Source organism: Ambystoma mexicanum, chromosome 8 (assembly GCF_040938575.1).
Source record: "Ambystoma mexicanum isolate Mex_15411 chromosome 8, UKY_AmexF1_1, whole genome shotgun sequence".
In the NCBI taxonomy this organism is placed as follows: Eukaryota; Metazoa; Chordata; class Amphibia; order Caudata; family Ambystomatidae; genus Ambystoma; species Ambystoma mexicanum.
The window spans coordinates 496,764,753-496,783,674 of NC_090929.1; the positions used below are offsets into that span (position 1 = coordinate 496,764,753).

General features: G+C 43.7%; 1 protein-coding gene across 4 annotated transcripts in view; it reads right to left on the minus strand.

The window, feature by feature from the left end:
• Positions 1 to 2,166: 2,166 nt before the first annotated feature.
• Positions 2,167 to 18,922, minus strand: part of LOC138472142 (solute carrier family 35 member E2A-like) — a 741,922-nt gene continuing 725,166 nt past the window's right edge. For 3 of the 4 annotated variants that reach the window (XM_069610155.1, XM_069610156.1, XM_069610157.1), the window contains exon 9: positions 2,167 to 10,656. In XM_069610155.1, coding sequence (XP_069466256.1) covers positions 10,425 to 10,656 — 232 coding nt within the window. In that variant the 3' untranslated portion in view covers positions 2,167 to 10,424. The remainder of the gene's footprint in view (positions 10,657 to 18,922) is intronic. The other variant, XM_069610158.1, reaches the window with a different exon arrangement.

Here is an 18,922-nt window from a genome sequence, read left to right on the forward strand (position 1 = left end):
ATTTTAATTCCCAATTTTCAATCGTTTCCAAAAGTAATTTCACCTGAAGGTTGGATCTCCTTGATCTATTTCCTACATCTTCCATCTGGATTTCAATGTTTTGAGTCGCGGTTGCCAACTGATCAGTCAATAAATCTATTTTGTGTGTGTTTCCCAATAGTTCTTGAATCACAGTCTTATTTGTTTCTACACGCTCAGCTAGATCATTGACATCTTTTACCTCCTGCATTGACTGTGCCAGTTCAGTTCTTATAAGAGCAAGTTGTGTTTGGAGAATTTCAGTCATCTGATCTTTGAAATCGTTTAAACATTGTTTTATTATGTCGGGGCTGAGTCTTGCTCTAATGTCATCGTTGACACAGGTTCTCATTTTTGGGACTTTGACAAATATGTGCCTCCTCTCCTCCTTTAAGCCACAGTTTCGATATGGCCCATTACAGTTTTTTTCTTTTGAAACTTAGAGGTAGGAACCCCTCCATTGGTTCTTTAGGAGTATTCCTGGACATTGTAAAAGTGGTCTGTTATCGCTTGTTCCGACCCTTTAATCTTGAGGACTCTACTTTTTAGACCGTGGTCCCTTCTTAAAGATACCCCATAAGCATGAGGGGTGCTTTCCAGGTCCTATGGGGACCTGTGATGTACTAATTCTGGGGCCAACCTATTCCTGATTTTTTTTGGTCGAGATCTAGACTGTGACCACCTGCAGACTCTTAAGAGATTCTTCGCACCCGACTTGTCTGTGCTATTAGTAATTACAATTTCCTGATAATCAGGTGAATGTGAACTTTAGTCCGGAACCATGAAAAGTTTGCGTGACTGGATTAGTTGTAGTAAGGAGTCTTTACTGTCAAAATCTTGAAGGTAGCAAGCCAAGGTTATCGCTAACGGAAATGCGCACCTTAACTGTGATAATTCCTATCCACATTGGCAATGTATGCGTCCCCTCTAAATGTGCACCTCTGGATATGTGTTTCCAAAGTCCTCCTGGGTCCAAATGCCCAATCATGCAAGTATGGGTTGGCAATCCAGATAGGTTGTAATGATCGCAGGAGTCTGATACTCTCTCCGTAGCGGAGCACTCCCACGTACCTGTCAGGACCAATCTAATGTCAGCTTTACAATGTCACCGCAGGTTGCGCCCCCTTCCTACCGTTACAAAGACTCAGTGATCCGCTGCTGCGCCGGGTGTCATTTAAAGTACTACAAAGCAATCCTTGCGAAGTAAACGGAGTACCTGTCTTTAACACGCTTGGGTCGATGCCAAGCCCTATTATGTTCGCTCATACAACCCGATCCGCGCTGCTTTAACAGAGCCAAATATACCTTATAAAGTGTTCCTCTTCCGTCACAGAGCTGATGCGAAGTCTCTGTGGTGATCTACTCGTGTGTTGGGGGGGCTGGTACAGCAATTATCTTGAGGTTGCCCGGAGGAGCTCTGACTCTACCCTGTCCCAATGACGGTGGCCATCTTAGAATCAGAGTAAACTATTTTAGAGTCCGAATGAGCCCTAGAGAAATAGTTTAATGTTTTAACATGCCATTCGTGCTGACAAGCTGATTGGGCAGCGGCAATACGAGTCATATCTCAAGGTTCAGCTCCATCACTACCTGCCTTTCAGAGGCAAGCACCAGGTGGCAGCAAATATCTTGCTTCTGTTTTAGCCAAGTGTATAAGCATTGCCCACGATGTCCCATAAGAACACCAAACTGTTCCCAAGTTGTGGGGTTCAGAACTATAGCCACATGAATGAGGGATAAAGTTTGCTTTCTCACTATGCAAGATTATTCACACACTACTCCTGCATGCAATTCATTTCAGAAAGATGTATGTAACAGTGAAATGCAAATAAGATGATTGAGCCAACACCTTATTCCACCGACCAAAAACGAAACCATCAGCAAGCACGCATCAAGCAATCAGATCCCAGTGACCACACTAAAAAAGAAGCCTGGCAAGCAGTAGCTCACATTCTAGGCAATCGTGAAATCAGAATGGCTGACTTTCAAAAAAAATCTAAAACATTTCATGACCAGGAAAAAAAACGTGATAATACACAAGACATATTATTTGTAAGAATGATCAAAATCAAGTTAATAGGAGCACCCTTATCATTTCTCCTACACAGTATAAGAGAGCAAATAACCAAACAATGGAACAATTTGCCATTGTGTTTTTTGTACTTGAAATTTATTCATGGGATTTGGTCTGCACCACTTGTCAGTATGTTTCAATTTCATAAAAAAAACATTTTAAAGAGCAGTAGTAAATGTTATGCATTGTCCACTTGATGCAGATCAGCAGGAAGCAGCGTTGTGTTGTCTTGAAACAACAACTGAAAAGAAAAAGTGTACCGATCCAGAAGAGAAGACGCAACCAATCTAAACAAAATGGCTGATAAAATGCACTACATAGATATATATGACAATAGTTAAAATGGACCTATTAATTGTACTTTGGATATACAAATGGTTTCTTGAAATACAACCAATATACAGTACACAAAATCATTTAATTGTACAAAATTTGATGCAGCCATACAAAAGTTTTTTCTATCACCGTTTCATGCAAGTCAGAATACTATTGGATATGTGGCAGGTGTTTAACTTCAGACTATTTTCTGCAAATCTGCAGTGTCCTTTAAAAGCTAGTTCCGAAATATTAACGAATTATTAAAGTTGTTCTGAGAAGAGAATTAACACACCTTGCACATTTTGGCTTCCCATGATGAAAGAAAGGCCTGCAATCTCCATTTTAGTTCTGTGTTTAAAAACATTTGTGTTCATCGTCGTAGTTCTGATAAGGAATAGTTCCACAGGCTCCACAAACCACAGACAATTTAAGCACACAGTGCTTTTAGTGTTTGTTGCACTCTTACATTAAACGGAAGCAGCTACTAATATTTACACAGGACGTTTAGTATTTGTTCAATATTTTTCTCACCCACTCTGCCCCCATCTCGAAAACAAGTAAATAGCCTAAGCCAGAGCTGAACAGAAGGAAAGTACTGGTCATTCCAATGCACAGAACCAAGGCAACAAAGCTCACCCACTTCATCCAGCTATTACCTACAACGCTCAGCTGCCATGTACAGATCAATGGTATCAAAGGAACAGTTGCACAAGGAGGCGCTCTGGTGTTTATGCCAGATGAGTGGAGGGCATTTAAAATGAAAAATTGTCATTACAATCTAAAACCTAAGCCTGGATTACGATAAAAATGCATGTTTGAAATAGAAAATACATATAAATATTCCCACTCAAGCATGGGGCCTTCACTCTTGGTTCCCTAAAAACAGATCACAATACCCACTTCAGAAAATTGGAAGTAAATTACACCGACAATAGGATCTCTTATGAAGCCATGTTGCAAGCAGTTAAACATCTGATTGAAGACATTAAAAAGCACTTTACCACATACAGACGAGTTCCAATGTTCTCAACAGGAAACCTCAGAACTTAATCACAAGTGACGGCTACAAATAAAAATGTCAGCATCCCTTTTCAGCACTGGTTTTTCTAAAATATTTTCCAATTACTAAACTGATTAAATCCACTAGGATGTAAAATATTTCAATTTCTTTGCAACAATTTGCGCTCTCCTTTTGGAGAACAAATTGATAATGGAAAGACGTTAATAAGATGCCTACTTCATGTGCGTTAAAGTGAGCCATGGCTAGCTAGGTCAAGCCTGAAATAGTTCAATTCTTTTCCCTACTACAGAGGCTCTCAGTCTTCCCTTCATGCCCAATCCCCAGGGAATAGTATGAACGCTTACGCATCCATGGGTCGCTGTATTCCCCTGGCAGTATGCATTTGAGCTGCAAATCACGGATGCCAATCATGGATTGTCCACAGGTTTTACGGAAACCCTCAGGAAGGATTTCTTTATGGGGAATGTAGCAGTTCTTCCTAAGGGGTTCTGGGCCCCCGCAGACACATTTTTGGTATCACTCAAAAACCACTGATGAGGCTCACCGTTTTTTAAGCAAGCCCTGCAAGGCACAATACAGTTACGAGTAACGTTTTTACGAACAACATTTTCTTTGCCTGGTCAGCCATACAGGCATCTTTGGTTTTATTTTAAGAAAAGAGGTGAATTCCACTGTTAGTGCTCTTGTGATAATAAAAAGTAGCTCATATCCATGGAGTCACAAAGGCGAGGTTTGAGTAGATGCAAAGAAAATGCTGTATACCACTTGCGATATACATTAAAAAGGGGAAAAAGAGGATAGAAAACAGACCAGAGATCGAGCAAAGGTTGTTAGCATGGTGGTCACATTATAAAGTTTACAGTCAAAGACCCTTCACAAAGACCCAGTCACTGACAATTCGGTCCCTTTTTAATGCAATTACTCAGTGGTCTCTGTTTTGCCCCCACGTATTGCACACAAAAAGAAAATGTTTTAAGCATCTCTGCACTCCAATACCAAACACTGGTCATTGTTCTGCCTTCCTCGAGTTTTAAGAGGGCCTGCACCCTCTTGTGTTTACTCACAACAGTATTTCCAAGAGCATGGATAAGCTTTCACTTTTGGCCATGCAGAAATACTTGTCACTGAGCCAAAAACATGTTTTGCAAAATAGAGAGAAATGATAGGGCACCTTTCCTTTAGGAAAATCCTTAGCATGGACGATGTCCGAGGGTCAGGGCGACTATATGCAACACAGAATCTGTGAGAGGATACATTCCTTCAAAGAAAAGGCATATGGCTGCTGCAGGGAGAGGTTTCAGCAAGAAGACTGGAGGTAAGCACGGTCCACTGTTCTGTGTGCTGAGCTATGGCTGAACTTGCATTACCTGGAATGCCCCATCCTCCATTTTGGGGTGACACCCCCACCAAAGGTCATTTGAATAGTTGTGCATGGCTCCTAAGCATCTGAAGAACGCCAATTAGAAAACAAGCCAGTGGTGGCAGCTGAGCAGCAGACAGCCAAAGGAAAAAAGTCTGACACACATGCTGATGGCGTGGCCACAACAAAGGAACGGCACCTGCTACTACCCTGCTGGCCAGGTGCTCGTGCAGTGGGGAAGAGCCAATCAGGAGGGACTTACACTGGCACAGTTCCACAGAGTGGCATAATGCACAATATAACTTGATAATTTTTCTGCAAGCCACTCAAGGAATTCATAGTGCATGAAGGTTATGAAACACCCCCACCACTTCTTTCATAAATTTTCTCCAGCAATAAGCTCCATTCCAAGATGGCAGCATGCCAGCATGCCATTGACTGATCATTCTATTTTGGTACACCAATGCACAGGCATTTAGACAGAAGGGCATAGGCGAGAAAGGGTATCCAGTTAAAATTTCGAATGCACAATTTCGAATGCATTAATGTCGGAAAAAAAATGTCCCCAAAACAATTTCGAATATATATATATTTTATTTTATAGGTTTGTTTGGGTTTAGTTTGTAAAAAAAAGTCAATAAAAAAACAGGGAATTGGGGGGGCGAACCCCCGTTAAAATAAATAAAAATGTGACATTTTTCATTCGACATTAAGGCATTCGAAATTATTACATTCGAAAATGTCACTATAAACCGCGAGAAAGATGAGCAACCTGCACACGTGACCTGCCCTGAGCACAAGTTGACACATTTGTGTGGGCTCTGCTGGTCTATCCCACAGCCTTTCACAATTATGAATTGCACTGACATAGAGCAGACCGCCCATGGCAAGGTTATATCCAGTTGTCCTGGTTTCACATCGTAAGCTAGGTTATTTACTGTTTGCGTAGGGAGCTAATGACAAAACCCAAAAGAAAACAGCTGATGAAGTTACAGTAAATGGCTAGGCTACATATCTGATCTGTGATTCCCCCCCGCCCCCCCCCCCCCTGCCCAATACTCTCAGGATGCTTGAGCCCAGGGGCGGGACAACCCTTCAGCGGGGCTTGGCAAAAGTATAAGTGGTAGCTAATGTGCATATATGTATATGATTTTTCAATCCTGGTCCCAGCCACCTCCAGTGACTGTTGGCTTCTCTTTTCAGTCCTTAGTTTTCTGTGAATTCAATGAATCCATTTAGACAGTGGGGAGGGACGAAGGGTTGTATGATGAACAAAGGACTACAAACTAGGAGAACGGTAAGTAGCTTTTTCCCCACGTCTATGTTCCCCTTCCCTCCTACTCTTTGAAAGACACACATTTTGTAAGAGTAGTTGTAGCCAATACTGTAGACAATGTACAATAAAAAAAAAAACATCTGTATAACAGATCTGCCAAATCCGGCATCTGAACCTAATCTAGTGTCTATGGCCAAATGCTTCCAAAAAAACATGTGGAATCCAGGTTGTGTCTGACCAGATGGCCAATCATTTAACAGGAGATAAACCAATAACTTTGTGGAAGTCATTATTGCAATAAACCATCTGCCCAGTTACAGAATCCTTAGAGAGGCAACTGCTGAGGTTCAGATGTCTAAAGGTTAGTCGGATGTCCTTAATGACAAATTGTGTAGGTATTTTGGAATCAGTAGTGTTTAGGGAAAAATAAAAATGGCGGGACGATAAATGCCCTCATTTAGTTAAATAACAGGCTACTCAAAAGGACAAATATGTGCTTTCAGATGTGACTCATTATGAAATATCGTTTACAGTTCAACTACAGAGTGTGCACACTTTGCTTACCGTTTTGTCGAATGCTAAAGCCATGAGAGGGTCCCACTTCCAAGTGACCAATTTAATAACCGTAGTAGGTAAAGGATCAAATGGTTTGTGAGAAATAACAGACAAGATTATATTCAAGTCCTGCTGAGGAGGGCGCTTCTTAAAAGGTGGATAAAAAAGAAAATCATAAAAATGCCTCCATCAGATAAATGGAATAAAGACATTTGATCTGTAGAACTTAGATATGCACCTGTACTTGCTAAAAATATTCAGCACAAGACTATCCGAGCAGAATTAGAAGCTATATGGGATATGAAACAGGGCACTGGATCAAGGCCTTGTGATGAACAACCACAACATTTGATTGTCACTATAGCATGGCGACCTTGTAGAGAGTATTCTTTGCCACATTGAACAGAATGTGCATCATTATTCTGGCATAAGAAACTACCTCATACATGATGCCTTAAAACACAGAATCATTTGATAATGAAGAGTTGTCACAAGACCTAACAATTAACATTTCGGGATTGCAGCAATTCTCTATTGTGGAGAAAAAGCCTTCAATTTCATTGCATTGCAATAATTCCCAATGAAGACAAGATCATGAGTTTGGATTCCTTGTTGTGTATGCAGAATAAAACCAAAGGTCTTTGTGTGGCCAGTGAATTCTGAATAATTTGTTAAATTGAATGCATTGTTGCCAAGAACAACATGCTTGTGGTAGAACAAATTATTTTAGTATGATGCCCTGAAGAGGAAAGGATAAAGCTAAAATTCCTTGAAGTGATGTTTTGATTTGCAGTCTATGATTCAAGGTTCACAAAGGCTATCTAGACCAACTTCGATAAGAGGAGTAAAAAAAACCCTACTGAAATGTCTGTGCTAGGATTAGTTGCAGACTGTCAAGGAGAATCTGACCAACACTCTGTAGCTTGGTTGAAAGAACTAAGCACTAGTGCAGATCTTGACTTTCACAGAGAAATGAGGCGTAGCAGCATTCCTACATTTCACCACATGAAAATTACCTAAAAGCCTTAGGAACACGCTCTAAACCTTTGGCAGGCTTCGACAAAGGAATAATGGTGGTTTACCTTTACGTCTTTGGTCTTGCTAGTTTTTTTTGTACCCTTACTAGCTTTTTTTGTACCGTTGGAGTGCTTGCGTAACTAGTGACATGATTTATAAAATCAAAGGTGAGAAGCAAGAACATATATAGGAGATTGAGAAGACCGCAAGATGGTAACATTAGGTCTTCATGACATCTCGAAGCATTCAGCAGTGACAAGTCCCACGGAAATCTTGGTTATAGTCCCTACTATATCTGCTGCTAGACACTATAAAATGATATCTGGCCACAAGGGCATCAGTGCTGGTTCTTGGACTAAGTCTATTTGCCTACTTTAGAGCTACAATGATGGCACGTGAAACCTCTTTGCATGGTGTGAAATACATTTTTAGCTTTCTCTTAAGAGGTTCTCCTCTATAGTTGATAAACATTTGGCAGAGGGCACCTATTGAAGAATTATTGGTATTTAAAAAGGCAGCCCCAAATTTCGATTTTAAAAACCTTTCACAGTGCACAGCCATGCAAACAGCCTCTAGACCAAGGCACTGACTACACAAGTTTCATTAGACACTGAATAGTGGCAGGACAGAGATAACTTGATTTTTGCTGGAATACATGTGCAGGAGACTGGAAGAGGACTCGAGAACCCAACTGGAAGTGACTAACTCTACAACCTGGAAAAAAGTAATATTGTCACAGCTGGTGTGGCACTCAGTTAAAATTAACGTCTCGACTTGCATTGAGGAGGATTGGAGAATGGTCACTGTAGTGGCAAGGTCAAGCAGAGGCCTTCTAATGCATGCATGTATGCTTACAATTGTAACTTCACAGTGCTCCACTTATGTGATCTGCGGTCCCAACATCACGGAAAAGAGGGAATAGGACATGGAGAATTCAATGCTTTTTTGGCTGCAACACCAGATTGGAAAATGGGGTAGGGGTGCGCGCACAGACAATGCAAATACTAAAATGACCCTCCCATAGGACTTTAACATGAGCTGGAATGTATACCCTTTAAAGATGGTTTCATGACGAGCAGAAAGTGCAATCAATTGGCTAAGAAGACATCCCAAAAACAGCACGTTTGCCAGAAAACCACCTTTCATTGTGTACCTTTAAATAAAAACAACACACAAGTACGAAGGTCTCATTCACTGGCGGTAGAAAACATTTGTAGCAAAGAAGGGGCAATGCAAGACTTACGCCCTTAGAGGATAGGGCACAAATACAAAATAGGGCAATGCACTGAGACCAAATTCCTCATTCTACAATTGAACCAGCCTCTGTATCTTGTGTAGAAAGAATATGCATTATAAAAACAAAGTACAAATTAGTGTAAAAAACCCAAAAATAGAATAATCAATCACTGAAGAGAAGGAGACGCGAGTTGTGGCCTGAAAGATAATAAGAGAACATTGAGACACACAGGTAATGAATGAGCTAAACACATTCGTCAGGGCAACAACATTCTGTTATCAGTAAGTATCAAGCACACCCAAGTAGGGGGATTGGAGATCTGCCAGATATATGGTGGACAAATAGAAAGACAATTCTAACATCACATATCAGATAGTACTCGGAAAGTCCCCTACAATGCAGCATTTACCAGAAATTACAATGACCCTGTCTGACCAAAAAAACCACACCTTAAGCAAGAGCTTCTAAAGAGCCAGCAAAATACATATATGGTTATTGCTCCCGTAACTGGGTAAAAGAAAAAAGGGAGTATGATGAGCTCAGGAAAGCAAACATTTGATGTGGAGGGCAGATAGTCACAGAAAATTAGGCAGATGAAAAGGAAACGTTCAGGAAGTTCCTAAAAACACAGTTTTGTGGAGCAAACAATTTTCTCTCACATGGTGCTAGACTGGACAGTTAATGACTCTTGTACCCAGTTCACAATCATTAATATGAACACCGGCTGCTCAGAACAATCATTATGTGCTCCATAGTAGCCAAACTGGCATGAGCAGGGCTGTACACAAAACCCCAGAACCATACCGCAAACCGTAGCATCCTTGAAAATCGGATTCTACTGTAGTGGTCACGCAATGAACTAGTGCACACCAGACAAACGGAACAAAAAATTATTTGCTCAGTCCAAAACATACAACAGGGGGACTTGGAGGCTTTGCAATTTTGTATGCTATGGCTAAACATGAAATCCAATGATTTTCTAGTTTTTGAAATGGATATAACATTAACATATAATAGGTGGTACAACTTCCTGACACAGAGTCACAGTATGCAGAAAGGCCAAGTGCACAATAAATGCAGAACCCCAGTTAAAAGGGGCATTTTTCTCATGTTTCATTCTCTAGGGAAGCACATTCTCATCAGTGATTATGTATCTCTGGGCGTTTGGCTTAAAGGAGCTCCTCGGAGTGGGGGGTTTGTCCTGTCCCACCATGGCTCGACTGATGTTAAACACATGGCACAAAGTATCACTTTCATTCTCACTCTTGTGCATTGCAGCAGTTCAATTGTCATTTCATACAAGTGGCTGCAGAACAAAACAGTTAATTGGAAAGGTTCAGTGTTTCCATGTAGAAAACAGGCCACAATCATAGCTCATGGATAAAAGGTTCCGATATCCAACCTTAGGCATGTATCCTAGCATTCACTTTAATATCCTAATGCAAGTGAACTGAGAACTTGCAACCTGAGCAGCAAAGATTGGAACCGAAACAAGTAGACTACCATTGTGCTTTGCATTTTGCTGTATGTGTTGGACCACCAGCAGCATCATTTCTCGTGAGATTTCACATCCTGTGGCAGTGGAGACTTGGTCTCTTCGCTGGTGCTGTGCACTGAGAGAGATCGCAGGGCTTCTCGCTGATACTGCTTTGCCTTGTTGTACAAGAAAACGCCAACGATGACTAATACAATCCCAATGGCAGAGAGGCTTGTGATCTCGTTGCTGAAGACAATAATACTGAGCCATATCGACAGTGCATGCTTCACTGTGCTGGCAACGCTAGGGGGGAAAAAAGCAGAACCATCAAACAGAGACATGGCCATTAGGTCTCAGTATATTACATATTTGTCCCAAAAAATTAACCACCAATGCACTGTACAAAATGGAGACCAAAAAGTAAAAAAGAAAACTGTTTAGAGGTTGGGATACCAAAGGAGGCACATAATTAAACCTAGAAAATAATGAGCCTTACACTCACTGCCAAACTACGGACAAATAACTATGGCTCGGGGGATTAAAGTAATGTGGGTCACAGATATCCTGGCCAGCATTAGAAAAGAGCCATCCTCCCAAGGCGAACAAGGGAGGGTAAGTACCAGTACTGGAAATCTAGTCACATGTATTCTTGGCAGGCAGTGAGGCCGCATAACAGAGGAACATAGCATGAAATGGACAGCACAACTAACATCAACACGCTAATATCTTTTCAACAACATAAAAACTAGATTGGCGAGTACAAATCTGCTGCAACCTGGTCTGCATGTATACAAATTGTACCAACTTCAAGTCATCAAATAAACGGATCTATGTATAGTATCTGTGAAGAAGCTGCCCCACCCCATAGAATGAAGATTACCCCTGCTAAATAGCGTAGGTTGTCTTGATTCTATTAAAGACAAGGAGGCGAGCATTACTTTCCCGCCCTAAAATACACAGGAGAGTTAATGTCAACTTATAACAATGTACTCATGAAAATATTTCTCTCAGAATAGGGTGTATATCTGCCTCCCTAACATAATCTGTTATATATTTCACTAGGAGATGACCAGAAGAACAGTTGAACCAAGAGGTTGAGACAGACGAGCTGTGAAGAGAAAGACTGCCAGTTCTAGTGCAGAAGATTTGCAGATCAAGACAGTTAAAAGGACAAAACTCAAGTTGGGACTAGTTGAAAGCCTGGTTAAAGTTGGATTGCAGTTAACGAGCAGTCAAGAAGAGGGAGAGTACAGGAAGTGAAAGTACGAACGTCACCTGGACAGGTCATTGGGACTACAGTGGACCTGCGACAGAAGGAAAATGTAGTTTTTTGTTTGGGAAAAAAAGTTTAAAAAAAAGTTTTTCTCCAGATGAAATGTTAAGATAGTTTATTGTTGAAACTGCTGGAGACAGGAATAAAATGAAGATGAAGCATAATGCTTGCCTCCTTGTCTTTAATAGAATCAAGACTACCTGCGCTATTTAGCAGGGGTAATCTTCATTATACTCCTGAGAACAGCTGAGTAACCTGCATGACCCTCTGCCTTAAGCATAAACATTTTCAAGGGAAAGTCCCTTAGCAACAAAGTAAAATACCATTCACCTGAAAGTCTGCTCTGTTATACCAATAAAAATAGACTGCAACTCCTGAACACGCCGCAACTATAGATATTGATAATGCTTTGCAGTTCTGAGATACAGACTATGGAATGTCGCCCTTGTCAACATCTGCACGAGACAAACCACCTCAACTTGATAAAAAAAGAAAACATGATTCTTCCAAACATCAGCAAACAAGAATATCTAGATTTAGTTTTTGCTATGCATAAGCACTATTGAAACCTTCATATGAGCCCAGCATAACCCTCTGAGATAATAAAACCTGAACCAAATAATACCAGGCGTTTGCATTTTCCTGTGCGAGGGAACTAATATTGTTCATCTGCAATACTGAACTGGTGAAATTCCCATTTTATTCAGCAGAGATAAAAAAAATACTCCCTGGAGCACCCCAACAGTGCATCAGCATAAGGTTGATACGAAGACCTCATCTAAAAATAGTGAGTGTGGCAAGAAAGGAAAGATGAACAAAACCAGAACGCCATTCACATGATTGATAAAGGAAAAGTTACTCATCATAGTTAATGACTTACCCCTAGTTCATAGTCCCCTTTCCTCCATACTGCATGGACGTCCCTGCACAGGGACGGAAACTAAACCTTTTCGCCCTGCACATTTTTTTAAAATCACATTTCCTCTTCAAATTTGAGGCACGATAAGGAACGCAGCATGCATTACAATGCTACTCTAGACCTGCCACCCTGCGCCTCACCTCAGTCCTGCTTAGTTTGTATTAAGTAGGGGTATGGGTGGAGGGTCCTATGAAGTAAAGGGGGCTATGGACTAGGAGTTCATCAGTCACTACGATTACTTTTTCATACTCTTATGTCCCGTCCCCTTTCGGCTGTACTGTATGGGCGATTACAACAAAGTGGGGAGGACAACGAATTACTGAGTAGAAGGTGTAAACAAGTTCTTTTAAACTGCTGACCCAAAAGTAGCATTTGTCCTGGAGCGGGCCTTGAAGCAATAGTTTTTCCAAAAGGCAGAGGGAGAGGCCCAGTTAGCTGCCTTGTTGATTACATCCCAAGAGACTTTTAAATGTCATTACTGCAGCTTTTGCTCTGACAGCATTTACATGGGTTGTTTTGAAGGCTGTATGCGTCTGAGAGCGCTACCTATTGAAATCTTGAAAGCCCAATTGCCAGGGGAAGAGTGCTTGAATGTGAGAAATAGTACGTCTGACTTGCTGAACGATTTAGTTCGGCTGAGATACATGTGATGCTGGAAATGCATCGGAGGGACAGGGCCTCTGTATCCTTGTCCTTTACAGCCTTTTATCATGTGTTCTGTTGTGTTTTCCACGCAGGAGTTCATGTGGGACTCCTGGCGGTGCAGCTCTCTCTTTTGGTTTTGGTGAACAGACCCATGGGATACCCTTATGGCACCCATGGCTGGGGGTACAACCCTGTGCCCCTAGTGTATGTTTTTGGGCACCTGTGTGTGGCCCACAGAGCAGGGTATGGGCTGGTGGCAGATAGATGCTGAATTTGACAGGTGCTCAGTGTATCCTCCATTTTGGAATACCCAGGCCCTGCCATTGGAATCAGTTGATTCCTGATAGGAAACAAGATGGCCCCTGATGGCCTGTTACCTTGTTTTCCCAAAGTCCTGGGAAGCCCCGACTCTGTCCCTTCCCCCTGACCGGCTGTTGGGCGGAAGTTCCATATATGGTGGTGTTGTGAAGTGCTGACAAGACTGGCTGGAGCCTTCCCAATGACTATGTTGTGGGTACTCTGTGGGTGGGACCTGGGTGAATGGAGTGGGTGACAAATACGCATTCTGTGTTGTGGGTGTCTAGTATCTGGTGTTTGACACAATGACTGAGACAGCCCTGCCCGAAACGGGTATGAATGCAGTGTGGAGTGTTGAATGGCTGGGTACTTGTCCCAATACACATAACTTGTTGCGAGTGTCTGGAGAAAAGTGAATGGCCTGAATGCACTATGCACTTGATTGGCTGCCTGCCTGCATGAATGCCCGTCTGACCGATTGGTTGCCCGAGTGTGACCCAGCAGAATGAATGGGAGATCAACTAGTATATCTGGGGGCCTCTCACTGCTAGAATTCGTGTTCAGAAGCTGAAGTCCACTACGATGAGTAACTGAAGCTTGACCTTGAAGCCCTGCTGGAAGAGAGGAATTGCTGTTGCTCTCCATCAATCTGAAAGCTGCTGTGCCTCCAAGGACTGACCCAGAGAGGACCTGGTAAGGTGCCCTCCTCCCAAGCTACGAGGGACCCTCGTGCACCAGCTGATCTTTGCCAAATGTCCTTGGTAGACAGACCTGCCGCAGAATCCCAACGAGAAGCGCCCGGACTGTTGTCCGCCACTGTCGACAACCGCCGTCCGGTTTCCTGCCACCTAAAGACCACAGAGACGCTGACGACTTGACGCCCTTGCTGGGCCACAGTTCTTCATCATCTCTTTGCGGTCCAGCAGTATCGTCACCAAGGTTCCCCGCACGCATCTTCCTTGCAGGACGCCAACGCTCCGTCATCGACGAGCATCGCTAGGAACGAAGCTGCCACTTCACCGCCGTAGTTCGCCCTGTCCTCCGTCAGAAATTCGACGACCCATGACTCCTGCCTTCAAGGGAGGGCTCTCAAAAAGGGCCGTCGATTCACAGACGACAAACGCTACAATTCCAGGTACATTGGGGGTCTAGAACTATTGTAGAGGGAAATAAGACTCATAGAACAATATATGGACTGGGCTTGTGATACATCTTTGCTTTATAGGTTGCCCAGGTGGAGGGGGGGAGGGGATCTCCACACAGAATTGTGCCCAGTTGGTAAAGGCCAGTATTCTGCCAATTGTTCAACCATCTTGCTTTCCTTCCCCTCTCTACTGCTGGTTTCCTCTTTATTCATCTGTGTGGCATTTTGACAGTATAGTTGATGCACTTTAATGAGATCTAATAACTGTGGTACCACTTCAGAACTATATATATTTACCATTATTGATTTTCTGAGCACAAAGTGAGTTATTGTGATAGTGTACATAACCTTAAATATTAATTACATAAAGACTGTGTTTTAACTAATACAGTGTGTGGACATTCCTTTGTGGGGGCTCGGGGACTACACTGTACTTAAGAACCAGCCTGCATCACCTCCTGAGAAGCTAGGCCTTAATTGCTCGACCATAGCTACCGAATAGAGAATCTTGGCTGGGGTCCTCTGTGCCTCTCCTTTACCATATAGAGAGCAGAAGTACAGACACCCCCCTCCAGTCTTTACAATAACACTTTAGTGTAGTCTTAAATTTAGACAATGAAGAGGTTTTTTTCTGCTTCGGATTAGATTAGGAAAAATGCTGGTAGAATTTCTGGTTACTATGGAAGGCTTGGACAACTTTAGGCAAAATCTTGGGATGCGTGCAGAGCACTACACCTTCTGTCTGTGAAACACAAAATAAGGTTCAGACACAGTTAGAGCCTGTATTTCACGGACGCAAAGCTGATGTTAATGTCACCAAAAAGCTGTCTTTCACGTCACTGATGTTACGTCCGTTGATGCCAGTCTGTGCACTTATGCTAACATGATTATACGGTGTCTAAAACACTGTAGGGGCACCTAATTGGAGGATACACTGTAGACAATCCCTGCAAATGTTTCAACCACCAGTTTGGAAGATGAGAATGTAATGTCTTCAGAGTTTCAGTAGGCACCAATGACTGCCAGGTATATGCAGCCAATGTCTACTAGGACTGTCGAATGAACCTAGTGCGCTGAGAATAATAGTGCATCGTTCAGAAAGCATTTGGTGGGGTGACATGGTTGTCCTTTGCCCAAAAATAAAAGCAAGCTAATTTGCTTTCATGCGGATCTCTAGTTAACTCTTTCCTTGCTTTCTGAATTAATTGAAGATTTTATTGAGACAGCCCTAAGAATCATAGTGCTATTTCTTTAGGAACTGTGGCGGGTCAGACGAAGGATGTAGGCTCTTGTTGAATATTTCTTAATGTATATTTATTAAAGAAAAGGTTAACGCCTATCTTGCCATCCTTCAATGGGTTATTCCCTACCTAACAAACTAAGATCCTCGTAAGTCATCAGTGAATGTCTTAAAATAATCTGTCCACTGTCCCAACTAACCCTAACTGACCCTACCACCATTTTCACAACTAAGGACAGGAGAATGTCTTCCTTACCCTGAGTTCTTGCTCCTCGCAAAGTTATACTCAATCTTCAAATAGTTCTTTGGGACTTCTTTAATTAGTTCACACAATTCTTTTAGCACTTCACTACTCTTATTCTTCACAACATGAGGCTTCCTTGTTTTAGTATTGATTTTGTTGGTTGCTTTCTTTAATTCCATTTCCAAAATGTATTCTTCCCTTTTTCCAGTGTAGGGTTATCCAGCCTTTCTGGGATTCGCTGCTGAGGTTTCTTTCTCTTTTATTATATTCACGGTTTCTTGCCTCAGTAAGGGATATATCATTTAAGATATATACTTCTTTACGCTTACTCTCAGGGCTTTCTCTCATGCTTCTTCCCTTTACTGCTTTCCTTACTTTGACTGCAACGAGTAAGATAACTCTAATAATGATTATCCTCCAGTTCTTTGTCTTTTTGGATTATACTCTTAATGTCTTTACTGAGATGAGTAGGAATACTTTTATATTGCAACCACAGGGAGAGCTTGCCTGGAGCCCGCGTGTATCGGGGGATATGGTGGCTCTAGGAAGATTTATCATTGTATGCTTTATCCCCAATCCTAGTGAGACCCCCAACACCTTTTGCTGGACTTCTGGACATTTTTCCTTAATCCTGAATGAGTGGAGCATTTTTCCACCTATTCATTCTTATGGGCTTAGTCTTTTGGAACTCTTTCCTTTGTGTTATACTGTCCTATGGAGTCTACCTTCACCAGCATGGGGTCTGGCATGGATTCACATGCTCATGAATATTCCCCGTCGTCAGGCTGGGAATCCTCGGTAAAGAAAAAATCTGTATCAGTTTCGTTTCTGAGCTGTCTTTCTTAGTAGTAACCAATCACTGATCTCTGGGTCATACCGCCCCCAGCCAATGACTGCCCTCTCCCTAAACCCCTCCCCTGGCAGCCATCCTCAGATTTTTAATGCACGTTCAACTGTTGGTAGTCCTCGTGCTTAGCTCTCGAGCTTTTACTGTGTTTTCACGCTTTTTCAGGAGATTTTCTCATGTTTTCGGTTTAATCGAGCCTCAAGCACCACCGTTTCCACTTCCGATAACGGGGACCCGTTTCGGAATTCTTCAACGCCCCTCAAGGGTGAAGTTTTCGTTGAGTTACGCTTCTTGGAGCTTCCAGAAGATCTGAGGCCTACCTCAACGGACATGGCCCAGGACAAGGGAAGCGCGACCCCCGGATCCAAGCTGTTTAGGAGCTGCCCGGGATGCGGATTGCGAAATGTTTTCAAGGAGGACGAGCATTCGAGATGTGTCTACTGCCTTCATGAGGACAAGACGCACGTGGAAAATGACTGTGCGTTCTGCAAGAACCTGTCGGAACGGACCAAGCAAGATCGTTGTTCCCCCCTCGCTGCCTGGCTGGAGAAGGGCACTGCAGGTGAGAAGGCGAAGAAAAAGTCTGAGCGGTCTTCTAAGTCCTGTGAGGGTGCCCCGGCGACGGGGGCCCAACAGAAGGCCAAGCACCGCGAGTCCGCGGGCACTGGGAGTGCCAAAAGGTCGGGCTCTTTGGCTGCCAAGCAGGGAGCGACTTCCCCAGCACGATCAACCGTGAGCCAGCGCTCTGGTTCGGGGAAGAGGAAGTCCGAGAACACGGGTAAGCTTCTGGAGAGGCCCCGGTCGATCTCGAAGGGAGCCGAGGGGGAGCGAGGCGATGACCCTCCCCCCAAAGCGAAGGCCCAGGACGCACCTAAGGTGTTGAGGGCCTTGAGCCACCCGGCAAAGGCCTCTATCGAGGTTGTCGCAGCGGCCCTGGCGAATACGGCAGAGACTACGCCAGTGGAGGCGGCCTTGGGGCCCACAGTTTCCCTGCCACCGCAGAGGGAATCCTCTTTCCAGCCCATCGTTAAGATCCCTGTGAAGACCCTGGTGGAAAAAGAGGAGGGGGGGGGGGGCGGTGGCCATTACGGACTCGGATTCAGCCTCCGAGGAAGATCTGGTGGAAACCGTGAAAGGCCTCAACGAGAGGTTCGAAGGCCTCAACGAGAGGTTAGAGAAGGTTCGATCCCAGGGGGAAGGATCCTGCTGATGTTATCGAAGATAGCGATGATGGCACGACGAGGGCCCAGTGCAGCCATTGCCCGAGCCCCAGGATAGCTCGGCGGCCATTTTGTTGGCGATCCAATCCTTATGTACTGAGATAAGGACGAGGTTACCACGGACTCCGACAGAGGATCCAGAACCTGGACCGTCGGGAAGCCCTCCGAACAAGCGGAGGAGAGTCCACCCCGCACCGCCCTTCGTGCCCACAAGGCCTGTTGACCCCTCATCCCCCTCGCCGGACCCTCGGGATGACACGACGACAGATATAGCGACGGGGACGGACGACGATGATACAACAGACATTTCTTCATCACACCCCCCCCCCCCCCCCTCGGGCCTTTCCGCCCGACGAAATTGGCTCTTTCCACGCCATGATAGCCAGGGCATCTGAGCTCTTCCAGCTCTGCCCTGAAGAACAGAAAAAGGAAGGCTTTCTTTACCAACGACGGGAGGCCAAGAGAAAGACGTTCCTCGCTGTACCGTTGCTCGACAACATCTGGGACGAAGGGCTGGCTATCCTGAAGAACCCTTCCACGACACCCGCCAAATGGGACAGGTATGAGAAGAAGTACCGGGTCCCCGATGTCGCCCCCTTGTGCCTCAGGGCCCAGCCTACACCGGATTCGGTCGTCTCAGCAGCGGCCAAGAAGAAAGCGGCGTGTGCGGCGGCTTCAACTTCCACTTCCCCGCCGGACATCGAGGGCAAGAAGTTGGACTCCATGGGACGACGAGTCAT